A 21,063-nucleotide genomic window follows, 5' to 3' on the forward strand; every position below is an offset into this window, starting at 1 on the left:
TTTTTTGACATGGCTCACTTCAAAGAAGGTAGCAAACATCGCCAAAAGGATGTCAGCTTTCTGCCTCACACTAAAATAGGAGATGTATATGAAGAAAAAAGTGATACTGAAAGGAAGTCTGCAGAAATGTCCTACTTACAGAACATGAGGTCATTATGACCCAGTTTTGCTTATGCAAGTGTCTGCTTGGGCTGGCAATTTCTCCCCCTACGCCTCCTCTCTCCCAGTATATTATCAGGGAGCCCACTCAACTAAATTCCCCCCACTATTTATTGATGGGCCGGGAGAACCTCTTTAGCATACTAGGCTCGTATTATGACGAGGATAACAAAGGCATATATCAACAGTTCCTTCCAATGGAGCGGAGTTTAAAAAAAGCTGGCAAGATAACATTAAAGGCACTACCTTGATCTCAGGCGAACATGTTAAGCCCTGTAACGAAACGTATTGGAAGTGTTTAATTACAGCCTGGGAAATGAAGCTACAAGATGATTCCTTAATTAAGCAGTGATTAAGGATTTTCTGCCTTCTATCTAACACAGTTTGCAGTGCATTTTAAACACAATCGCCCAGGCAACCTCACAGGGAACAATGTCACAGGGCTTTGATGAAGTTTCCTGCACAAATGTCACTAGGAAGAGGAGGAAGAAATGCTGGAGCAGCACTCCTCTGCTTACAGTACAGTTTGATAAAAGAAAATATGGAGTTCTTTTTTAATGGTTTTAAATGAATTTTGACCTTTCTAAAATGTGAATTTACAGATTGAGGTGCTAAGGTCCACTCTATGTAATAGAGACTCTTGTTTTATCATTAGAATTGAAACCCTCTGCAGTCTTATCAAAGGAGACAGATTGTCAATGATCATCCTCTACATTATCTCCTCAATCACAATTTACATCAGGCTTAGGTTCCTTTCCGTACGCAGTCAAATGGATATACTTAAGGTTGAGTGAGAGATGGCCGAAGAGAACAGAAGGGATGGGGAGGGCTGGGGAGGCGAGGTGGCCTGCTGGGTTCTGGGTTGGCGGGCATGCAAGAGGAGCCAGTGAGCTGTTAAAATCAGCCCTATCGCCGCTCTATCAAAGGACAGCTCTCTAGCCAAATCGCAGTCACACGCAGTGTGCCACACATTCAGGTCAATAAGCTTATAGGCGATTTACACAAACAATTCCTCCAGCAAGGTAGCAACAAAGTCATATTGGCTTTTTCTCTCCCTTTTAGCATTGTCTCTGCCAAGGAAGCCCTTGAAAATGTCAATCTCTCATGTGCGACTTTAAGGAGCTCAGAGCACTCTAATCCTGACCACTGAGTCTAGAGACAGGTTGCAATTTCTGCAAAATGGAGTATAAGTATTTTAAGTATTGGTGTGGGATTGCACAGTTTCGTATGTTACTGAATTGTAGGCTGGATGACTTTAACCCACTGCCACTTCTCTAAACCCATAACAGTCTTGTATTGGAGCTTGGCGATGATTGCCAGAATGTAAAATATGGGGGGGTACGCCTGCTGTCCCCCAGCAGAGGTAGTGTTAGTCGGTTGATATTGCATATTTTGTTGTTGATGCAGATTGTGCTGCAGCCAGATAAAGTCAATTCCAGGAAGCAACCTTTTTCTCCAAAGTCAAGCATAGCTGTAAGACTTCTCTGCTATCTGAAAAATAGGTTTGAATTGCATGCAATTTGCGGCAGGCAGAACACTCCAATGGAGGGAGGCTATTAGTGAAATGCCTTGCCACTGTCTCTTTAAATGCCAATAAATTCCCATCATCACAGAATCTGGCAGTTTTCCTCCCTGTCTGCAGCCTGGGTCTTTATCTCGCTCTGCCTCAGTCTCTGAGCATGTAGATCTGGCCCAGTTAGATTGTCATACTTAACAAACATTAATGATTAATTTCCTCCACTGAGTCAAATGGGGCTAAAGGGATGACTCGATTCATCTTATCACACCACAAATTAGCATTTTCCCATATTCTCTAGCATCAACTGTGCATTAAAATTCCACATTTACCATTCTGGGCACTGGCAGCTGTGGTGAAAGAGCCAAGGAGATCTTCCTCCAATGTTGCGGGAGATTCTGATTACTTCTGTGCAACACAAAGAATAATTAATTCTGCTACTTCCTGCTTGTTACTGACTGCTACAAGTCAAATTACTCACCAGGAGGTTATTTTGTGGGTCAAGGTGTTTTTTTTTTTTTAATTATTTGCTATGTTAAGTCCTGTTAAAATCATGCAGGCTTTGCTTTCACCATGATAAAATGTTCCTACTTACATTTTAATTTCTGTAATTTGAAGAGAATGTTGCAGAAGAGTACAAATGCACACAATTATCTGTGCTTGATGTATCCTGATGCACAAATACCCACAACAGCGACAGAATCAAAAGATCTGAGCTGGAAAAAAAAAAAATCATGTCACACAACAAACAAAAAGGTGTTTTACAGCGACGAAATGAGACACGTGAAATGACATGTAAATTTACTGTCATAGCTAAGTAAGGAAGTCATTTGTCATCAGACAACACTTGGAACGCTCAAAGGGAACAGCTTGTGGCAACACCCTGTGCTGAACTTCACAGACAGCCAGCAATAAAAGAGGGGGTAAAACAGCAAGGTGAAATTTCACAATTTCAGTAAAAAAGAAGCCACTCAGCGTTTATAACAACAAAAAAAGTATCTTTCTCACAATTATGGAGCCAGGTGTGTCAATAGAGTATAAATCTGAGCTGTGTTCATCTGTGGCTTCTTCACAAGCAGAACTCCATAAATGTGAAACTGAGTGAACAGGAGAAGTTGCTTGAGGTAAAGATTCGGTTTTAAGGGAAGGCCAAGGTTATATTTGTAGGTGTGTGTGTGAGAGAGCGAGCTTTTGTCTAAAATTTATATTAAAACGGTGTCCATTCTCTCAGGGGTGCTACTGTTTTACCTGCTTTATTTCCCATGTTGTTTCAGAGTCATTATTTTGACTTCATAGCATCAACAATACACAAGCTCTACAATTAAATAGTGGAGCTGGTCACACCAGCACTAGCTGTGTAATTGGATTGGATCATATTTATTTGTTCCTTATATAAGTTCTTCTACAGTGATTTCGCGTGAATTCGTGAGACATTTAACATCAAAAAATTCTAAAAACACTTAAAATATGTGGTCAACAAGCGAACTAACATCTTACAAACAAAATCAACAGAAGCACCAAAACCCAACAACAGCCACGGCACCATTAACTAAACAGGTTATGAAGTCCACCATCACCCCCATTTAGAGGTTCCTGAACCTCGGACCAAGATGGGACGTCAAGGTGCTCCATGTACTTATCTGGGGAGTCCCTTTTCTGCAAGGGTAAGGCAAATGGCTGAGTCTTTGGTGGCATTCAACTTCTTGACCTTTGCGCCTTTAAGCGGCTTTGCTACTTCACCGCACTCTGATCAAAGTTAATAAGTGCTTCATATGTTAATGAAAATTGGTACTCCTCTTTGTGTTCCTACAGCTTTTTAATACCTATTATAGACTGAAACTTTTAATGGAGGTTTTAGGTCCCCCTGACAAGCCCATTTCAGAGAGTGACTACACAGATACAAGGCTAAGCTAAGACCAGAGAGTCACTGCTCAGTGGAGGAACCTTACACGGGAGACCTTATTCTCCGGGAAGCCGCAGAAGATAAAGGCCATGGGATGAGTGGCTGCTTTAAAACCCACGTTCAAGTCCGCACAGGGCTAATTACAGCACGCCATCACATTTGAGAGGGTTTAGTTAATCAAGGGGGCTCTTTTTCCTCCTATAGTCGAGGAATAACACACTTAAACCATTTAATGCCGCCAGGATTGCGTCCTGTTTAATTCACGGCAGTTTCACAGAAGTGGGGTAAATTTAAGCCACTCCGACATTAGTTTTAAACAGATCTAATTGAGGAAGGGATCATGGGGAAAATAGCTACACCTGATGGTTGCACACAACTTGCCACACGGAAAAAAAGAAATTCGGATAGTACATCATTTGGGTGTTAAGAGGCAATGGGAGACTTAGTACCACAGTAAGCTTAGATTGTAAAGTAATACAAAAAAAAATCTGACTGGTGGGGCTTGTGTATGACAGGGAACAGATTACCAAAAGTAGTATTTGACATTTGGGACTGCTATTTCGTGTTGACTTTATTCATAAACACTTAAAGGAGATTTGAGGCCCAGTTCCTTACATGGTTTTATCCAAAACAAAAGGAATATCAAACGGCTTTGACAAGGTTCTTTGAAGATTTGTAGAACTTTTTCTTTTTTTTTTCTTGCTGCAACCACCAATATGTACCGCACCATCTATTTCATATAGCTACTGGGCTATTGGAAGACCGTGCATTGTACTTTGAAGTTTTAGTAAGGACACATTACGAGGGAGACAAAGGGTAAAGCAACCGAGGCGTCGCTGGTAATTGCAATTTCTGAACAATTGTGCCGTTCAACTTTTAGCAGAGAACAAAAGGAAAACATTATTGATACGATTACTGGGGCATAGCCTACCTGAAACATGAAAGATTTATTTTCCTTCAATAATGTAATCCCACGAGGCACATCAGTTTAGAAGTGTGGAGAAATAATTCTAAACAAATTTCCCTTTGAAAGGAGAAAGAGGAGGCAGACATTCAAAGCACTAGTTCTTCATTAAAAAGTCAAATTTATGGCAACCATGCTCCAGTAAGAGCGGGGACACCTGGGGTAGCGAAAGCCATGCGACCGGAGGCTAGGAAGAGGTGGGGGTTGGGTGGAGGCGTTTGGGAAAGTAGGGGGTGGGGGGGCGGGACACGTCTGTCATCTTCACACTGTAACCTGAAGCGGACCACAAATTAGCTCCTGTGATGGCAAGGTGTGACCGAAATGAAACAAATATACAAAGAAGCAATCTAATTGAATTGGAGTTCAAAGAGGACTCGGGCGCATTTGGCGATGCTGAGGCGCTTTATAGTGCTGGACCTCCGAGCAGTAGCAGGTGCTGCTGAGCCTTCACAGAGCTTTAGCGCTGGCTCAAAGGGAAGTGCTACGCTCTCCAGTGCATTGCTCCACCGTAACACACCTTCACAACACTATCACAGAGGGAGAGCCAGTGTTGCCGATGCCATCTCCCTCTCAGATCAAACCACTGCTCTTGGGTGGATTGCTGGGATCAAATATCAAAATGGATAGTTTCAACTCTAGGCAGTGATGCGGGACGAATCTGCACACGGTTACAAGTTCTGCCAGGTTTGACATGAACACGTTCAGGAATTTTCCTAGACGCAATTGGCAGGAATGTAACTTAATTTTGATCCTTGGCACAAGGGTGGCTTAACATTATTAGGTATTAGAAAGACCGCTGTTCACCACTTGTGTAGAGGTTAAGGTTTAGACTAAGTGATCCTCACCTTTGTTGCAGAAGTACTCCATGTCTTCACAGCTCATGTTCTCAGTCTCAAACTCAGCCGTGAAGTTCTCTTCCACCGAGAACTCGTCTTTGGCCAGAAGCTCGTTCTCCTCAGAGACACACTCCTCCTCCTCTTCCTCCAGGCCATCCTCCAGAGGACCTGAGGGAACACACACACATACGTACACACACACGCACACGCACACAGGGGGGATGTTCAGCAATTTCATCACATCCTTCAGGCTTCAAAAATTAAAAAAAAAGCCTTGTTCCTTTTGTTGCTATACTACAAATTTAGATGCGAGCACAGTCTGTGTGCATGTCGACACATTCAGTACAGGCACAGATAAAACCATGCCAATAAAGAATATTATTTTACCATAATATTTCACAAAGGTCCATTATAGTTGTCGCAAAAGCGCTTTCTGAAAAACAAGCTGACATGCAGCCAAGGTGAGCATTGATGTTAATCCCGCTACCTGAAAAACAAAACCTAACACAGATGGAGGGAAGGGGAAAAAAAAAAAGTTCCTTTTCCAGACTTTTCATACAGGCATCAGCATGGGAGGAGGAAAGAAAATACTTTTATTAATTTGTTAGCCTTATCACAGGGTACAATGTTGATTTTCCATTTACATTCCATGCCTCCGGGTAATACACCAGTGCAATCTTAAAGGAGACACTTTTCCGTGTGATTAATTTTCCCCCCCTCTGTGCAATATTATTTCTTTAAATCTAAATGATTTCAGAGTTTTGCTTGTAGCTGTACATCTCTTTTGGTATTTGCATATTACCATTTTGCTTCAATCAAGGGTGTTGATGGAATTACTGTACTGCTACCTGAATTGTATTAGTTCTGAAAAACATCTCACCCAGCATTTGAATGTTATTAAGATACTGTGCATCTTGCACACCACTCCTTTCTGCAGTAACACATTTGTCTTCATGTGAATTACCATGGCAAAGGAGTGACGGCGCACTTCAAGTTTAAGGTTATGTTTGAAATATTACACTTCCAGCAAGATACCTACATCAATTTCGGGCAAAAAAAAACTCCTCCTTAATTTGTGTTAAAAAGGGAATAATCACATCGGAAGTGTTGCTATTACTGCCAGCTAGATGTGGATGCTGTCTCTGTTTCCACCTGTCATATATGAGCTATGTTGCAGCCTCTTGTGCGCCATCCTGGAGCTCAAACAGAGCACACTTACACCCTCTCGACACCTTTCAGTGTGTTTGTTGTATTGTAGTGGGAGTGAACCCCTCAGCTTTAATAAAGCAATAATTTCAGTTCAGAAAGTGGGGCTTGGTGTGCCTCTCGTGTTTCTCTTTCTTCCCACACGGAGCCTCATAAAAGACCCCCCTGATGTCCACAAACTGCTTGCTCTTTTCATTAGTCTTATAAATTACTCCTTTGTAGAAGCCTACATCTGCAGGAGCCCTGGACATGAAAAGAATTAGCACACAGATCTCTAATAGACACTGCGAAGGCAGGAGTGCTGCTTTTAAATTAGGATACAGTTTTATGATCTTATCTGATGCCTTCTGCTGATTCGCTGAGGAGTGAAGTGAGGCGTGAAGTGACTCGATGAGTCTACCATCGCTTAAGATGATACTGAGAGATAAATATCACAGTATCAAGGGTAGATTGTATGACTGGCGTTAAAAGCTCCTGCCAAGGCAATTGAAGACAGTGTGAAAGAAAGCGAGGAAATACATTTCTATACACAGTCTGTACACATTCCATTACACAGCTGAATAAGAACTGTGTGTACAACTAAATGATTCTTCCTCTGTTGCTGGCGAATACAGCAGCACTATTGCAGCACAGAAAATAGACCTACAGTGTTGTGCGATAATAAGGGTAAAGGGAGATTAAAGATAAACTTCATGGTCAATAAGACACAAAGATTAGGGAGATAAGATGAGATAGAATTGAGGTTTAATAGACTCAGAATAAGGGCATCTCACTTCCCCACTCTAACAGATAGTAACTAAATGGAGCATTTTCAAACTGATAGAGATACTGCAGGCCTTGCTGAATATGGAAAAATGAAATATTCCACGCAGCCACATTAAAAGGGGGTCTGATGGCTACTTCTTGGGGACCACAGATTACCAAAGTTTGTTCGCATTCTCACATGTTTAGTTTATTATACAGTATTCATTGCATGGAGAGACCTGAAATTATTTCAGAGACAGCAATGATAAGAATAATGACTTTCTAAACGACTAGCACCACACTCCTAACTCATTTTCTGATAGTGGCGTTCCTGCTATATTTAGTTGTGTACTGTTTAAAATCCTGTCACATTCACTGTGTGACCCACGCTTGTTGGTGCATTTCTATAGGGTCTGCTGACGAACTGGGCCGGAGGAATGTCTGCTGCTTCACCCTCTTATCAAGCCTCCTCTGGAGTTCAGATGGCCAATGACACCGCGGAGAGAGCATCTGCATTTTCGCTTGGCCGCAGAAAAACAACAGTCTGCTCTAAATGTTGTCCTCATTATAAGAGACACAGGAATACGGCTTCCAAAAGGTATGGTTCCAAAAACAAATCAGTGATTTTCACAGCCACCTAAAACAGGGTAATCTGCTGCTGAAGGAACTGATAAAAATGATGTCATATAAAATGGCAAAAGTTCAAGTTTAGCCTATTATACGTCATGATTTGTTTCCTATTCGCTATTTAGATGTTGACAAGCGGAGTACCTCCCATCATCAGACAAGAACATTTTGTATTGCATTGTCAATCCCTAGCATAAAGGTACAGTATAAATCTAAAGGATCACAAGCTGATTAAAAATGTATATTTACACAAATGGAATCCTGAACACATTTACATAATTCAGGTCTAAAACTGTCCCTGAGATGATATAATCTGAGGACAAAAATATCCCTGTGGTGACAGGTTACACAATGGCATTGCCTTATTTTTAAGAGGTCAAAAACCGAACAGGTTATACACCACTCGACTAAACAATTAATCAGGTAATTATTAGAAATAATAATTAGAATAACCGGTAGCTGCAGCTTTCCATAGTTATCTGTGCAACAATTTTTTAGTTTTTTTTAGTTTTGACTTTCAAATGTCAATTCATGAGCTTTCCTGAAAGACAAAACCATCTCAGCACAAAGGCTGCTATCTGCTCAATTTCAAGAGAATGCTTCAGGAAACTGCACCCTCTCCGAACTTCCCCTCAATCAGGGTCAGTGTCCAGGTATCTGTGCACCCCCATAGACCTGTCATCCACACCCTTCACCCACAGCTGTATCATCCACATTCATCAGGCTCTTCCTCCACCGACTAGAGAGAGAGAAATCTCTGCCCTGTTCAAACAGTCATGCAGCAGGAGCAGCCAATGCTAATAGAGACATTGGTAGCTGAATGCAGGCTTGATCACAGTAGCTCTTTTGTTCATGGCATGGCCTCTGTCTGATAGGGATCGGCCATGCGGAGTGGAGCTCCGGAGAGGGATATGGTAATGCTCCCGCTGAGTCTATAAAATGGGGTGATACTCTGAGACCATATGATGGACAGAGGATTAATGAGTCACAGAAGAAAAGAGGGAAAGAAGAGTCACAGAAGAAAGAACAGACAGAGGTAGAGGAGTGAGCATATCGTTCAGGAAAATACTGGTGCCTCAGTGGACTAAAACAGAAAATGGAAAAAAAACACACACAGATGTGCCAACCTTGCCTCCAAAGCTCACAGAAGAGCTCCAAAGAAATATGTGTGTATGTGCAAAACTGTATGAGTGACTGCTAATTTCATGGCGTGCTTTTTCAGCCGTCCGCAATGTGGGGAGCTTGTGGCCAGGCTGTGATAGCGATACCTCACATTATCAGCAGGCTCCACAGTGTGATGTGTGGATCACAAACCCAGCCTCCTCTATAGCTCCCTAATTAGAGGTGAGGTAATTGAATCTGACAGAACAAAGCAGCAGATCTCTATAAGCATGGAAATCATTTTTGCTCCCACCTATACAGTTTTTCATCCAAAAGGTCCATTGAAAATGTGTCCAAGCTGGCCTGGGGATAAAACGTAGCACCTGAGACTAAACATGAATGCATAATGCAGACCTAAAATCCAACAGGGCCATACAGCTCAACCCCTGCCAGCTCTGCTCCCTGAGAGTGGCCCTTTGTGCCAGCGCTGATACTGGGCCTTCCTCACTTCCGGGTAAACTTTTACAGAAATACAGAAATATTCACTTTGTCTTGAACCATGTAGGTTTAGATAGAGATTCATATGTTCACCCCCATAGCTGGAGGAAAATAATGTGAAAATGGAAAACTGTTAGGTATCATCTAAAGAAGGCAGCGAGAGAGAGGAGGAGGAGGAGGAGGAGGAGACAGTGGTGGAGAGAGGCAGGCAGGCAGGCAGGCAGAGACTGGGGGCCATAGTCTCTCCTCAGCTATAATGACCTTTGGGAAGCAGAGGGCTCCCTCAGCCTTGGAGGAGACTTAGTGTATATGTTACAGGGCTCAAGCCTCTAATTTAATCCTTGATCACTGTAATGAAATAGATACCATTTATGCAACTCTTAATAGCTTAATATGCTACAGGAACCCTCAAAGGAATGTTTCATTTCAAACATCTTTTTTCATACTGCATGAATGTTACAGAAAAAGAGCCTTTTTCCAACTTGTACACTCTGTGATCAAACTAAATGTGGAGCTAATGCTGTAACACAAGTCAAAAGTAAATTACCATTTGTATATTGTCTGTGAATAGCTGCTTGTGTGTAAATGTGTGTGTGTGTGCGTGCGCTGGGAGGAGCGTGGAACAGCTTCAGTGGAGACTGATGTGTTCTCAAAGCTGCAGTCTGTGACCAAGAATAAGCAGTGGTATTGTTTAACTTGATTTTCCGGTTGCTAAGCAATGTAATTCTCGTGATTAGAAATGGCTGCCTTCCTAAATTCGGGCACTTACAATCAGCCGTCAACAAACTGCTTGAAAACTCAGCAGCGATGCTCATCTGGAAATTGTGGTGAAAAAAAAAATTGGTTTATTGTGGGGGTGAATAAATGTATTCACATCCTTGTAAAACACACACACACACACACACACACACACACACACACACCCCTCTGTGAGCTTGCTGAAGATGACAAGGCATCTAAATGTGATCTGATGACATCATGCATTTAGATGGCCTGCTAAGTTTACATTACTGTACATTTGGGCTTCATGCAGCAACAGAGACACACCCATTGGCTAGGAAAGATTCACAGACTGTAAAAGTGTTACACACATGCAGAATATGTCATTTCTATTAAAAAAAAAAAAAAAAGAAGTTTTATTTTTTGTTCTCATTTCTCAAATCCTGTTAACATAATTCTAGCTGAGTATCTTATTCCAATCACAACGTTGGATCCCAGCATGTTTGCAGAGTTGCTAAGTTCTGTGTTGTTGCGCCCAGTGTTTCTGTCTGGACTGTTGAAGGGGAATAACACGCTCTTACTTCTTTATCCAATGAATTTGAATTGGAATGGCATGAAAACATGCTGGCATTTGACTATGCCATTAAAATGCTGGAGGCACCTCTGAGCGTGCCCGAGGGCTTCAGCAGATGCCAGCCAGTTTCTCTGTGGAGTTAGCTGGGTCCTGCTTCACTCTGCTGACTTTACTTGCCTCTCTGGAGTTTAACAGAGAGACGCCACCCATCCAAAGTGGACACTGGTACAACATTTGGTCCATAAAAGTCACGAAGCTTGTCGTCCTAGTAATATGGGCTTCGATAATGTCTCAGGGTAACATTCGCTTTGTAGGTGCGACGAATGTTTAACTGGCCGGCGTGCTGCATTTTAAGTCCTTCCTGTTACACAGTGGCTTCTCCTCTGGCTGAATGATTTATTAGTGTCATTCTGTTACTTATAAGGAAATAAAAGTTAACCATGTGCATGTACACTGGATGTGACAGCTGAAACAAAGCAGGTAAAATATGTGTGGTCTTAATTACTGGTTTATAAGCGAGCTTTTCACTAGAACGTTCACTTTTAATGAAGCCATTGAGTGAGGCTCCTCCAGGGAGCTATCATGGTTAAGTGGGGGCATCCATCTTCAACCATTGGCTCGTCTGCAGACGAGTGGAGCCTCTGTCTACAGCACACTCACCTCATATTGGCTCACTTTATCTCCACTAAGTAAAGTCTGTTGGAAGGTGCTAACAGTGGCAAGAAAAGACTTTTCTTTAGCAGCTCTGATGAGGCTGAGGGAGTTTTCATTCTGTAGAGTCACCAGGCACTTGACTGTGTCTTAAGTGCTTAATAAGATGCTACTGTTTAACCTGAAAAGCATCATATTCATCGCATATAGTGGCCTGTGTGCTTGCGGGGGCTGAAAGAGCAAATGCTAAAACTGCGTCTGCAACAATTAGCTTTTAGTCAAGCATCTTTTCAAAGAATTTAATGGGGTGCCTTTAGAAAAAGAAAATGATTACTGTATCAAATAATGTAGATAAAACAATATTTTTCCATCAAGGAATTTCTATGAAATGGATATATCTAAGATGTCATTTTCATTCCAGTATTATGAAGGATGGGGGGGTTCCTTTTGCCATAAATTCTTCATTAATTCAATTCTAATTTGCCTCTGGTTCCTATTTCTACTATTGATAGTTCCACTTCTTAATACCTCGGATAAGGGGGGGAGAAAATCATTGCAATAACTCAGTGGAGACTGTGAGCAGCAGATAGGATCTAAATATTACCAATGCCAAAAAGAAGTGTGAAGTCTGATGAACATTTCAAAAGAACAATTCTTTATGGATCAGCTAAATCTTTTCCACTTTTTAATTAAAAGTAAAGAAAATAGAAGTTAATTATCCTGTAAAGATTAGCTGGTGGGCATCTTTCTGTAAATTAGTTCTAATTAAAAGGAAATTGTCAAATGACATTCAAAGCACTGTCCTTTAAAACACAGACCGAGATGGGCTTTTTCCTCCTCCTCCTTCTTCTTCTTCCTCCCCTCCTCTCTGCCTCTTTCCTAATTCTTGATCTGGCCATGTGAAGCTTCTTGCTGAAAGATTAGGATTCTGCCAGTGCTTCAGACAGCACACACACACACACACACACACTCCATGCTCCCTGGATAGCAGGCCCCTAGCACACTGTGAAATACTGCTGCATCAATGAGGAGCTAGTGGTTGGTTGCTGGAGATAAATACTCCTCATTGATAAATGATTGCACTGATTAGCTGCTTAGAATCAAGTTTAAACTGTTATACAGTATCTGGCTGATGTTGGGGGTCTGTGTTGCTGCTGAAAACATGCAGCTGTATTTATCAAATTTACAGATTTGGGGCATGACATGTGGAAACAAGACTTTTATTGCTACTGTAACCTTAAAATTTGTTGAAAATACTACAAGTATATTAAATACTGGGACACTGAATCATTACATACATTAGATACATGCAAAAACATTCAGAGCTATGCTTTCTTGATGATAATTACTGTGGTATGTTGCTTAATTTTACTGAAAAATGGCCATCACAGACTCCAAGAGCTTCACATGACATCTTAGCATTTCCTGTTTTGTGAGACTAGTATAGTTCAAAGCCAAATGATCGGTTATTTGCTATATACAGAGGCATAAAATCCACTAATTTAATTGGTAACATTTTTATTTTCCTTTCATTTCTTACATTCATTTTAATCACTCTATTGTACCGAACAGCATCACACAAACGGTGGCTTGCAGGATTCTTTCCTGCCGCCAAACTGTAAGAACACAAACATGTGAACAGACACAGCACTTAACCAAACCTCTACTATCATCACTTCACAAATAAATGATGAATCAGTCTCCCGGGTTATGTGTGTACTGTAGCTTTCATCTGATTTCATGTGGATTTCATCATTCATTGTCTGGGCTGGAGCTGTTGCTCCCATCCACATGCATTGTATCAAACCAGATTCCAGCAGTATAGTCTGACAGAAGAGGGAGGAAAACAGTGCTGAAGCCCCTCCATCTGCTCCGGCTAATGATGATGCTCTCCCTGGCCTGAAGCAGTACTGTGTGATGGAGATTTACACCCATAATACCCCTGGGGCTCTGGAGCTGCACCGTGCTCCAAAACACCGTCACTCCATCACTTTCTATATGATAGCTGGAGAGCAGGTAACAATGGACCAGCAACAATGTCTTTTTGTATTACTGACAAGTGCCTTATTTGGTTGACATAACCTGCCTCGGTGTCTGAGGAGTGGCACTGAGCACACAGGAAAATGGATGACAGCTACACCATTGAGACATTGTGCACTTGCAACAATCACACCAGACTATGTTTTTTAAAAAAAAAAAAAATCCAAGACGGTGTGTTGTGTTACAACAGCGGTGACTAAAGGAGAGGTGGCTGTGTTTGAGATACACTAATTGGAATGATGGCAGGAGGGGAAATCAGGCATCACGGTGAGCTAAAGTGCACAGGGCTGCCTTTTTCCATTTACTCTTATAAAGGTTTATAAGTTGTAATTGCCCTTCAATTTAGGAGCTTTAGACTCACTATAAAGCTGTGTGTGGGTCTAGCCTTGACATCTATCTCCTAAAACAAGTGAGTTAAATGGTGAGAGGCAGAAAGAAAAACTATGGGTGCATCAGAAAGAGAGAGAGAGAGAGAGAGGCAGGGGGAGATGTAGAGAGCTCCACTCCTCAGGGATTGAGTGTTCACACACAGTAAATGGAAGTGGCACAGCTCTGACCTTTGAGCCGCAGCATACGAGTAAAGTGAAGGCGCTGTCAAAATATTGCTTCAGAAATGACAATCCACCTCACCAGTCCCAAGTCTTGACATGGCAGGCAAGTGGAGAGCCGTAACCTGCTGATCCCGACATTACAAATGAGGGGATTATCATGACAACAAACCGCAGCTCGACACACTGCATACCCTAAAGATATTCTGGCATTGCCCCTTATTATCAGCAAAGTCCCACACAGATAGCCAGAGATGACACTTAAAGCAGGCACCCAAGATCGAATGGAACAGGAGTCGTCACGTGTCATGATCCCAAATAAAATTTAAAATCAGGCTTTACAAAATAACTTCTCCCTATCAGCATCAACTTTTTTTTCTGTTATGATATTATGCTCACAGTTTCAGAACTTCAGGATTTGGCTGTAGAGCAGTTTCCTCGCATCTTCATTTACACCCATGTAATACTCAAGTCCACAGAGAATAACTCAATCGTAAAGAATACCAAAATATCACAAGCAAATTACTAGTGCTGTGAGAGGGAGCTCGGGAGGAACAAAGACAGGCAGCCATAATTATATCTTGGCGTGTATGGCATGTCAATGGGCCACCTTCGTTCTGGAGGGCATTCCCCTGGGCCCTTCAGACATCAAAATGATGTCCAAATTATTTTGTGCTCTATTGCAGCATGGCACGATTATCATATTTACTGGTGGTGCATTATGACAACATTGATGTTTACACCTGTCTCTGTGAGAAGGCAAGGTTTACACTCTGTAATTTAGCAAATGTACAGTATGCATATGAGCTTGTTGGCAGGGATTTAAATTAGGTCAGAAATGGAATACATCAATAGCAACCCATATGTGCATCTTTCTTTTTCTCTTTTCTCTCTCCCCTCCCCAGCCGTCTTTGCTCAGAAGCTTGGCGATGAAGCAGCTTGACGACTGCAGAAGTGTGATATGTGCAAATCACATTTGCAGATGAGCTTGAAACTCCCTTTTAATATTCAGATATCAGACATCCCGCACTGAGAAGCCCGCTAAGACGCGATTCGGGGGAGAAAAGCAAGATCCGCGTCATTAAGGCAATCGTTAGAGGCTCGGTTTACATTTTACATATTTCACAAAAATGTACAACCAAGTAAAAACATCACCAGTTATCTGCGATAACAATGCAAATTTTTGTCAGGGAGCACATGAAGATTCTGTCAAAATCCAAAGTCGCTCAGGTCTTTCTTTTCTTTTTTTTTTCCTCCCCCCCTCTTTGGCTTAACACCCTCAGCTTATTGGCGCTTTGATTTCTTTCATATTTTTTTTTTCCTGAGAAGTCACACAGGCTTGTGGAGTCAAAGACAGTGAAAGGTATGTTTGCCACGAGGCACAGGAACACGTGTCCCCATAGCCTGCCAATAGCTCATCAAACACACAGGCCTGTGGATGGATGCAAGCCCGGCTGGCGTTTAGGACGTCTAAACAGCATCCGCTCTGCCACACAAACCATCACCGACGCCTGTTTACTTGCTTCAGTCAGACCCACAAAGAACAACCTCGTTTTCGGACCATTTTCTGCACACAAACGCACCACGATGTAAACAACGCCACCACAAGGCTGCATTTTTTTTTCCCTCCTCATACCTGCTCCTTTGTGGTGTACAGTGGCGCCCTGACAATAATTTTACCGCTTTACAGCCTCAACTTTTTCACTGGATGACAGAACGTAGCCCCTGCAATTTTCCCCCTACCTCCTTCATTTCCCCGTGTCTTAGCCCTGCGCCAAATTTGTCTCTGTGCCATTTTAATTACAGCCAAGGCAATCTTTATGGTGGTATTCTGCGAGAACACCAATCTGCAAAAAAGGTGATAAGTAGAACCGCCACCCAGCTTTGGTATCAGTAATAAACAGACACTTAATTGAATAATTTGACCTAAGAGGCTGATCCTAGGAAATAGCATGTTGGAAAAATTATTTTGAATATTGAAGACAGTTCAGTGTTTTTGCGTGACGCCTGCAGTGGAGAACACACAGTGGATTTGGCTGGTTGCCCGCCAACTCGCCAATGTGGGCCATGGTGAGTCTTTACGAAACAGATAAGTGAGCCTTTGGTATCCTGGAAGCTCTCAGATGTGTGTGTGTGTGTTTGTGTTTTGGAAGTGGTGGTGGTGGTGGTGGTGGTGGGGTGACACATGTATGTATGAGTCTGTGTGCAGGCGTGTGTGTGCATGTGTCCGATATGTACAAAAGGGGGGAGGGTGGTGGGGGGAGTGTGAAGTGTGCCCACTCGAGGTCTGTCTCCAGCTAGCAGCCACATGGGCACATCCCCCTGTGTCCTTCTAGCCCAAACACACACACACACACACACACACATGCATACACACAAAAACACACACACACAGCAGCAGCTTTCCGCAGAGCCTTAGAGACAATGACTCGCAGCACCTTCCTGTTTAAGGATAGCTGTCAGAGGATGATGGCTCCGATTCAACACTGCAGCAGGTTTGCACAGAGCTCTCTGATAAAACGGGAAAAAAGCAAAAGCCTCCACTCTCCCCTCACTCTCTCTCCTCTCTCTGTGTGTGTCTCTGTCTTTCTCTCCCTCTCTCCATCACTCTCCCTCTCCCTCCACAGTTCAACACTGATTTGACTGCTAGCATAATTTTGCAGAGGAGACTATTTGCAGATGCAGCAGAGTTATCAATCCGAACAGACACACAATCCGGGTCCAATGTCACTTCTCCTCATTATGTTAATGGTTAATACATGCAAATGAAAACATTCCGGCAATTTGATTTCTTTGAAGATAGTTTGCATATTGTCTTAGCCATAATGATGGTACACTTTCTCCCCAGCTTCGATTTATGCAAGGCTAGTTAGTTCATTTTTATCAGCTCTGAGTTCATTTCTAGGGCTACTGGAATGTGTTTTCCCCTTCCCCTCACTATTTAACTAATTAGGATTCAGGTACCATAAGCAGATTTTTCACGCTATTGGTGTTTTTCTTAATTAAGAAACAAATGAATTCTCCCCAGCAAAATAGATGGAACAACGGGATAGGGTGCCAGGGGCCAGATGCGGCGCTTCTTAATTAGAAGTCACTCCATTGTCTGAGGTTTTTTAATGAAGCCACAATCTAAATGGATATCAAAAAAGCTTCTAGTGAAGAAAAAAAACACACACACACACCGGCCATTTAAAATAATAAGGAAATAAAGATAATGAAAGACAAAAGATATGTACTGGCAGCCCCGGCTCACACCTTCAGTTCAGTGCATGCGGTGCTCTCGTCACCTCTGGATGAGCCCTATTAAAACAGCTCGATCCCTCGCCGACCCCTGCCCGCCTGCAGCCATGTCTAATGTTCTGCCAAGCCAACAGTGAAACACGCTCTTTTCAACTTCTCATCAAAGGTGGAAGTTTCATTACCCTGTGGATGGTTATCAAGTAACTATTTCTGAAAACTGTTGTCAACTTCATGTCTTGGCTCAAAAAAAGAGCGGCGGCCAGCAGAATCGGTGCTCATCACATCAACGTCATTCATGATAGGCTGATGTTGTTAGGCAGGGAGGGCCAATGTAGTGGTGTGCAGTTAGAATCGAACACCTGGAATACATATGTGATTTGCAGACGGAACAAAAGAAAAGTTTTTGTTCTAATTTTTTTTTTTTTCTTGTGATGCCCAATCCTCTCGGTCAGCCTCAGTGATGCTGCTGCACTGGTGACTGAAGGCGATAACATCGGGGCTGTTTTTGACTGAAATAAAACCAGTAGCATGCCCATATGTGCTGCCAACCCCATCAGTTCTTCTTCAGACGGCATGGCTTAGGAGCTCCCAGAGGATGGGCCAGTGCCCACTGATATGGGCCCAGCAACCATCTTGTCCAGGCCAAGTATCCCTGCGCCCAGGGGCTGTGCCATCAATGCCATGACTTGTGCCAGACTGGATCCCACCCAGCAATCCATTTCAAAGGCTTTTTTATGGATCAGGTATGCAGTGTGATTTTCCTTTCCCTTTGTAATGTGCCGTGTCAAAGGCAAGCTAGGCTGACTTTAAAGTCATATACTAGTTTTTTTTTTCCTCCTTTCATTTAGGAAGGAGACATAATTGATTTCTGACTTTCCAAATGTCAAGTTGGAAGAGATTAGAAAAAAGAGCAAAGTCCAAAAAAATCAATCAGCAATATGTACATGTTAATTTCAATGATATGTTGTACTTTTATTTACAGTATAAGTTTAGCTAAGTATCTATATCATCTAAATATTTCCCCCGGGGGGATTTTGACATTCACAGAGTGAGTAATTTTGAAACAAATTGTGTTGTCAGAATGTGCTGGGAAACATTAAAAGATAATCACTTCATCATGCACTCAGAATATTTAACAAGATATTATTTACTGATTGATTTTTCTGGGTTAGCAGAGTAAAAAAAAAAAACAGAAATTTTAAAATGAGAAACTTTCTTACTCAAAAGTCACATTTTTAAAACACCTCTATTTATCCACAAATTACCATAATCCTCTGGATGTTCACTCGTGTGCTCTCTCTCATTTAGAGCATTACTTGTTTATTTATATCTGTGAATGAGATTAGAGGGGAAGATTACTTAGAGCAGACACATGAATAGCGATCAAAGACTGCAGGATAATGTAAGTCTTTCAGTGATTGCTCAGCTCTTTTCAAATCTACCGGTGGTGTATTAGAACAATACAAGTGGCTGTGCTCCATACAGTGTGACAATAATAATACAAAATCCTCAGGGAGTGAACTGCATGTAAACACTCCAGATCAGCGCACAGCACACTGGCACAAAGTGTCCTCTAATACAGCAAAAATTAGCTTTGATCCTGACGAGGGCACAGCAAAGCAGCAATCAAGTTCAGTCACGTGACATCACTTGTCAGACATAAACACGGTTCGAGTCTGTATCTGTACAAAGCAAAGTGTTTTACAGCTTGGGCCCTTTTTTAGAAGCTCAACTGGGAATCATCATCCAACAGTAAACAAGCAACATTATGTCTCCTGATTATACTAAACAGAAATGTGGACACACATATGACACTCTCACATCCGGATGATTTATGAAGAACGTTATGACGGCTGAATTGCTTTTTTTTTTTTGTCTGTGTGGCACACATTTGGAGGAAGCACTGCTCCGGCCAATTATCGGTGGCAGGACAGAGAAACCTGTCACTCAGATGAGGGATGAAGAACCGAGGGCACACCAACAACCGAATCCTCAAAAAATACACAGCTGCAGCATCAGCCTGCAGTTTTGACAAACAAACTTTGTAAGGAGAATTTATTCGCAGCTGCAAATGAAGGGATGGATCTCAGAACCAGTTGGCTAATTATTTATCCTGCTGGGTTTATGGCTCTCATTAATTTCCCTCCTCTCTCTCTTTACCTTCCATTGAAAGTCTGAAGTCAACCTGCATCTGGTGCTGATAACGCTGGGGTCTCAGCAGCCTCGCAGCCTCCCCTCTAACCCACCCACACGCACCTCCACCAGAGAAAAGGAGCAGCCTTCATACATAATGCCTTTAGGAATAGCACTCTGCTTCAAAATCCACAAAGATGCTCGAGTAGGACAACATGCAGCGCTGGGAATAGGCCGAGCTGCACCTCCTAATTCTGTAGGTTAATGGCAAGACTCCTGTGTGTTACAAGTAGAAAAGGAGGTGCTGGAGTTTGGAATGTGAGCTGAGGGTGGAATCTTACTTTTCTCCAGTAATAAAATAAATGAGATAAAGTGAGAGTAATGATTGTAGCTATTTGGTTTAGTGGACTGGGTTTATTTTTCTGGCACTGGTTGGTGTCAGACCTACTATCTAATCTCCCTCTCCTTCACCCTTCTTTACCACTTTTTTTTTTCCAGAAGGGGGTGAGACTGAGATTGGCCCATTCTTGGTCCTTTGGTGAGATCACACCCCAGCAGGTCTAAGCTGAGGCTATCTGCCACTCCCTAATGGCCTTCCCTGCATCCTTCAACTACCCCCCCCCCCCCCCCCCCCCCCCAAAAAACACTGCCCCCACCTCCCCCCTCCACCCATAGCTGTCCGTCACATTCACCATGCGACAACAAATGAAACCCTCATATGCAAGGGCCTCATCGTCAATCCACCGGCGAACCAAACACCCAATTTGTGCCATTTCTTCCAAGAAGTGAACTGATACAGACTCCACACTGGTCACACTTTCAAAAGCAGCGGAGAGACACAGTGGGCGAGAATTGCTGAAAAGCAAATATTGTCGACTTCTGCTGACTTCAAACAGCAGTCAGATGGCAGAGACTACCTAGGCAGTAAAGAAGCTGCATTACACACAACACAAGAGAAAGGGCCTAAAGAACTCTTGGTGATTTCTTTCATGTTTGTCTTTACAGGGAACCCAGAGCATTCATTTCTCTTCTTCTATGCAAAGAAAAGTAAACACGGCCCTCTCTGCAGGCTCATGAAAATGAACAGTTCTGAGCGTAACGGCCAGTCCTTTCTTTCTTCTGTTTTAGAATTAGATGTGTTAGTTCTACCGCAGGTTTGGCACATTCTATTTTTTTAATGCTTTCAAATATAAATTTGCATTTAAGTCATGATACATATTCCATGCTAAATCTGTCACTATTCATGTAAAGTAAACTTTGTTTGAAGTCTTAAACTAAACTTTTTCTCCAGCAGTTCAAGAGACACATGTGCAGGTTAGGGAATCAATGCACACACACACACAAACACACCAAATTTAATGTGAGAGAAAACTTAACCCAGTTAAGTTCTGTTTCAGTCTCCACAATGCCCCTCAGATGCTCTCTTGCAGTCTTATTGGACTATCAGTGCTCTGGGGTCATGGGCCTGGCCAGTCAAGATAAAAGAAACCCTGATGAAATGAAGCATGTGGGAGCAAAGAGGGCTGCTCTCTACTGATGGAAGAAACCCAGTCACTCTGAGAGGTGAGACTGTAGCAGTGTGGTATTGACCTGAGTGACCTGG

General features: G+C 42.4%; 1 protein-coding gene across 2 annotated transcripts in view; it reads right to left on the bottom strand.

The window, feature by feature from the left end:
- zfpm2a (zinc finger protein, FOG family member 2a) overlaps nt 1-21,063 on the bottom strand; it is a 108,235-nt gene that overhangs the window by 72,641 nt on the left and 14,531 nt on the right. For both annotated transcript variants that reach the window (XM_028426436.1, XM_028426437.1), the window contains exon 2: nt 5,388-5,546. In XM_028426436.1, coding sequence (XP_028282237.1) covers nt 5,388-5,546 — 159 coding nt within the window. The remainder of the gene's footprint in view (nt 1-5,387; nt 5,547-21,063) is intronic.

Source organism: Parambassis ranga, chromosome 16 (genome assembly GCF_900634625.1).
Source record: "Parambassis ranga chromosome 16, fParRan2.1, whole genome shotgun sequence".
NCBI lineage: Eukaryota > Metazoa > Chordata > Actinopteri > Ambassidae > Parambassis > Parambassis ranga.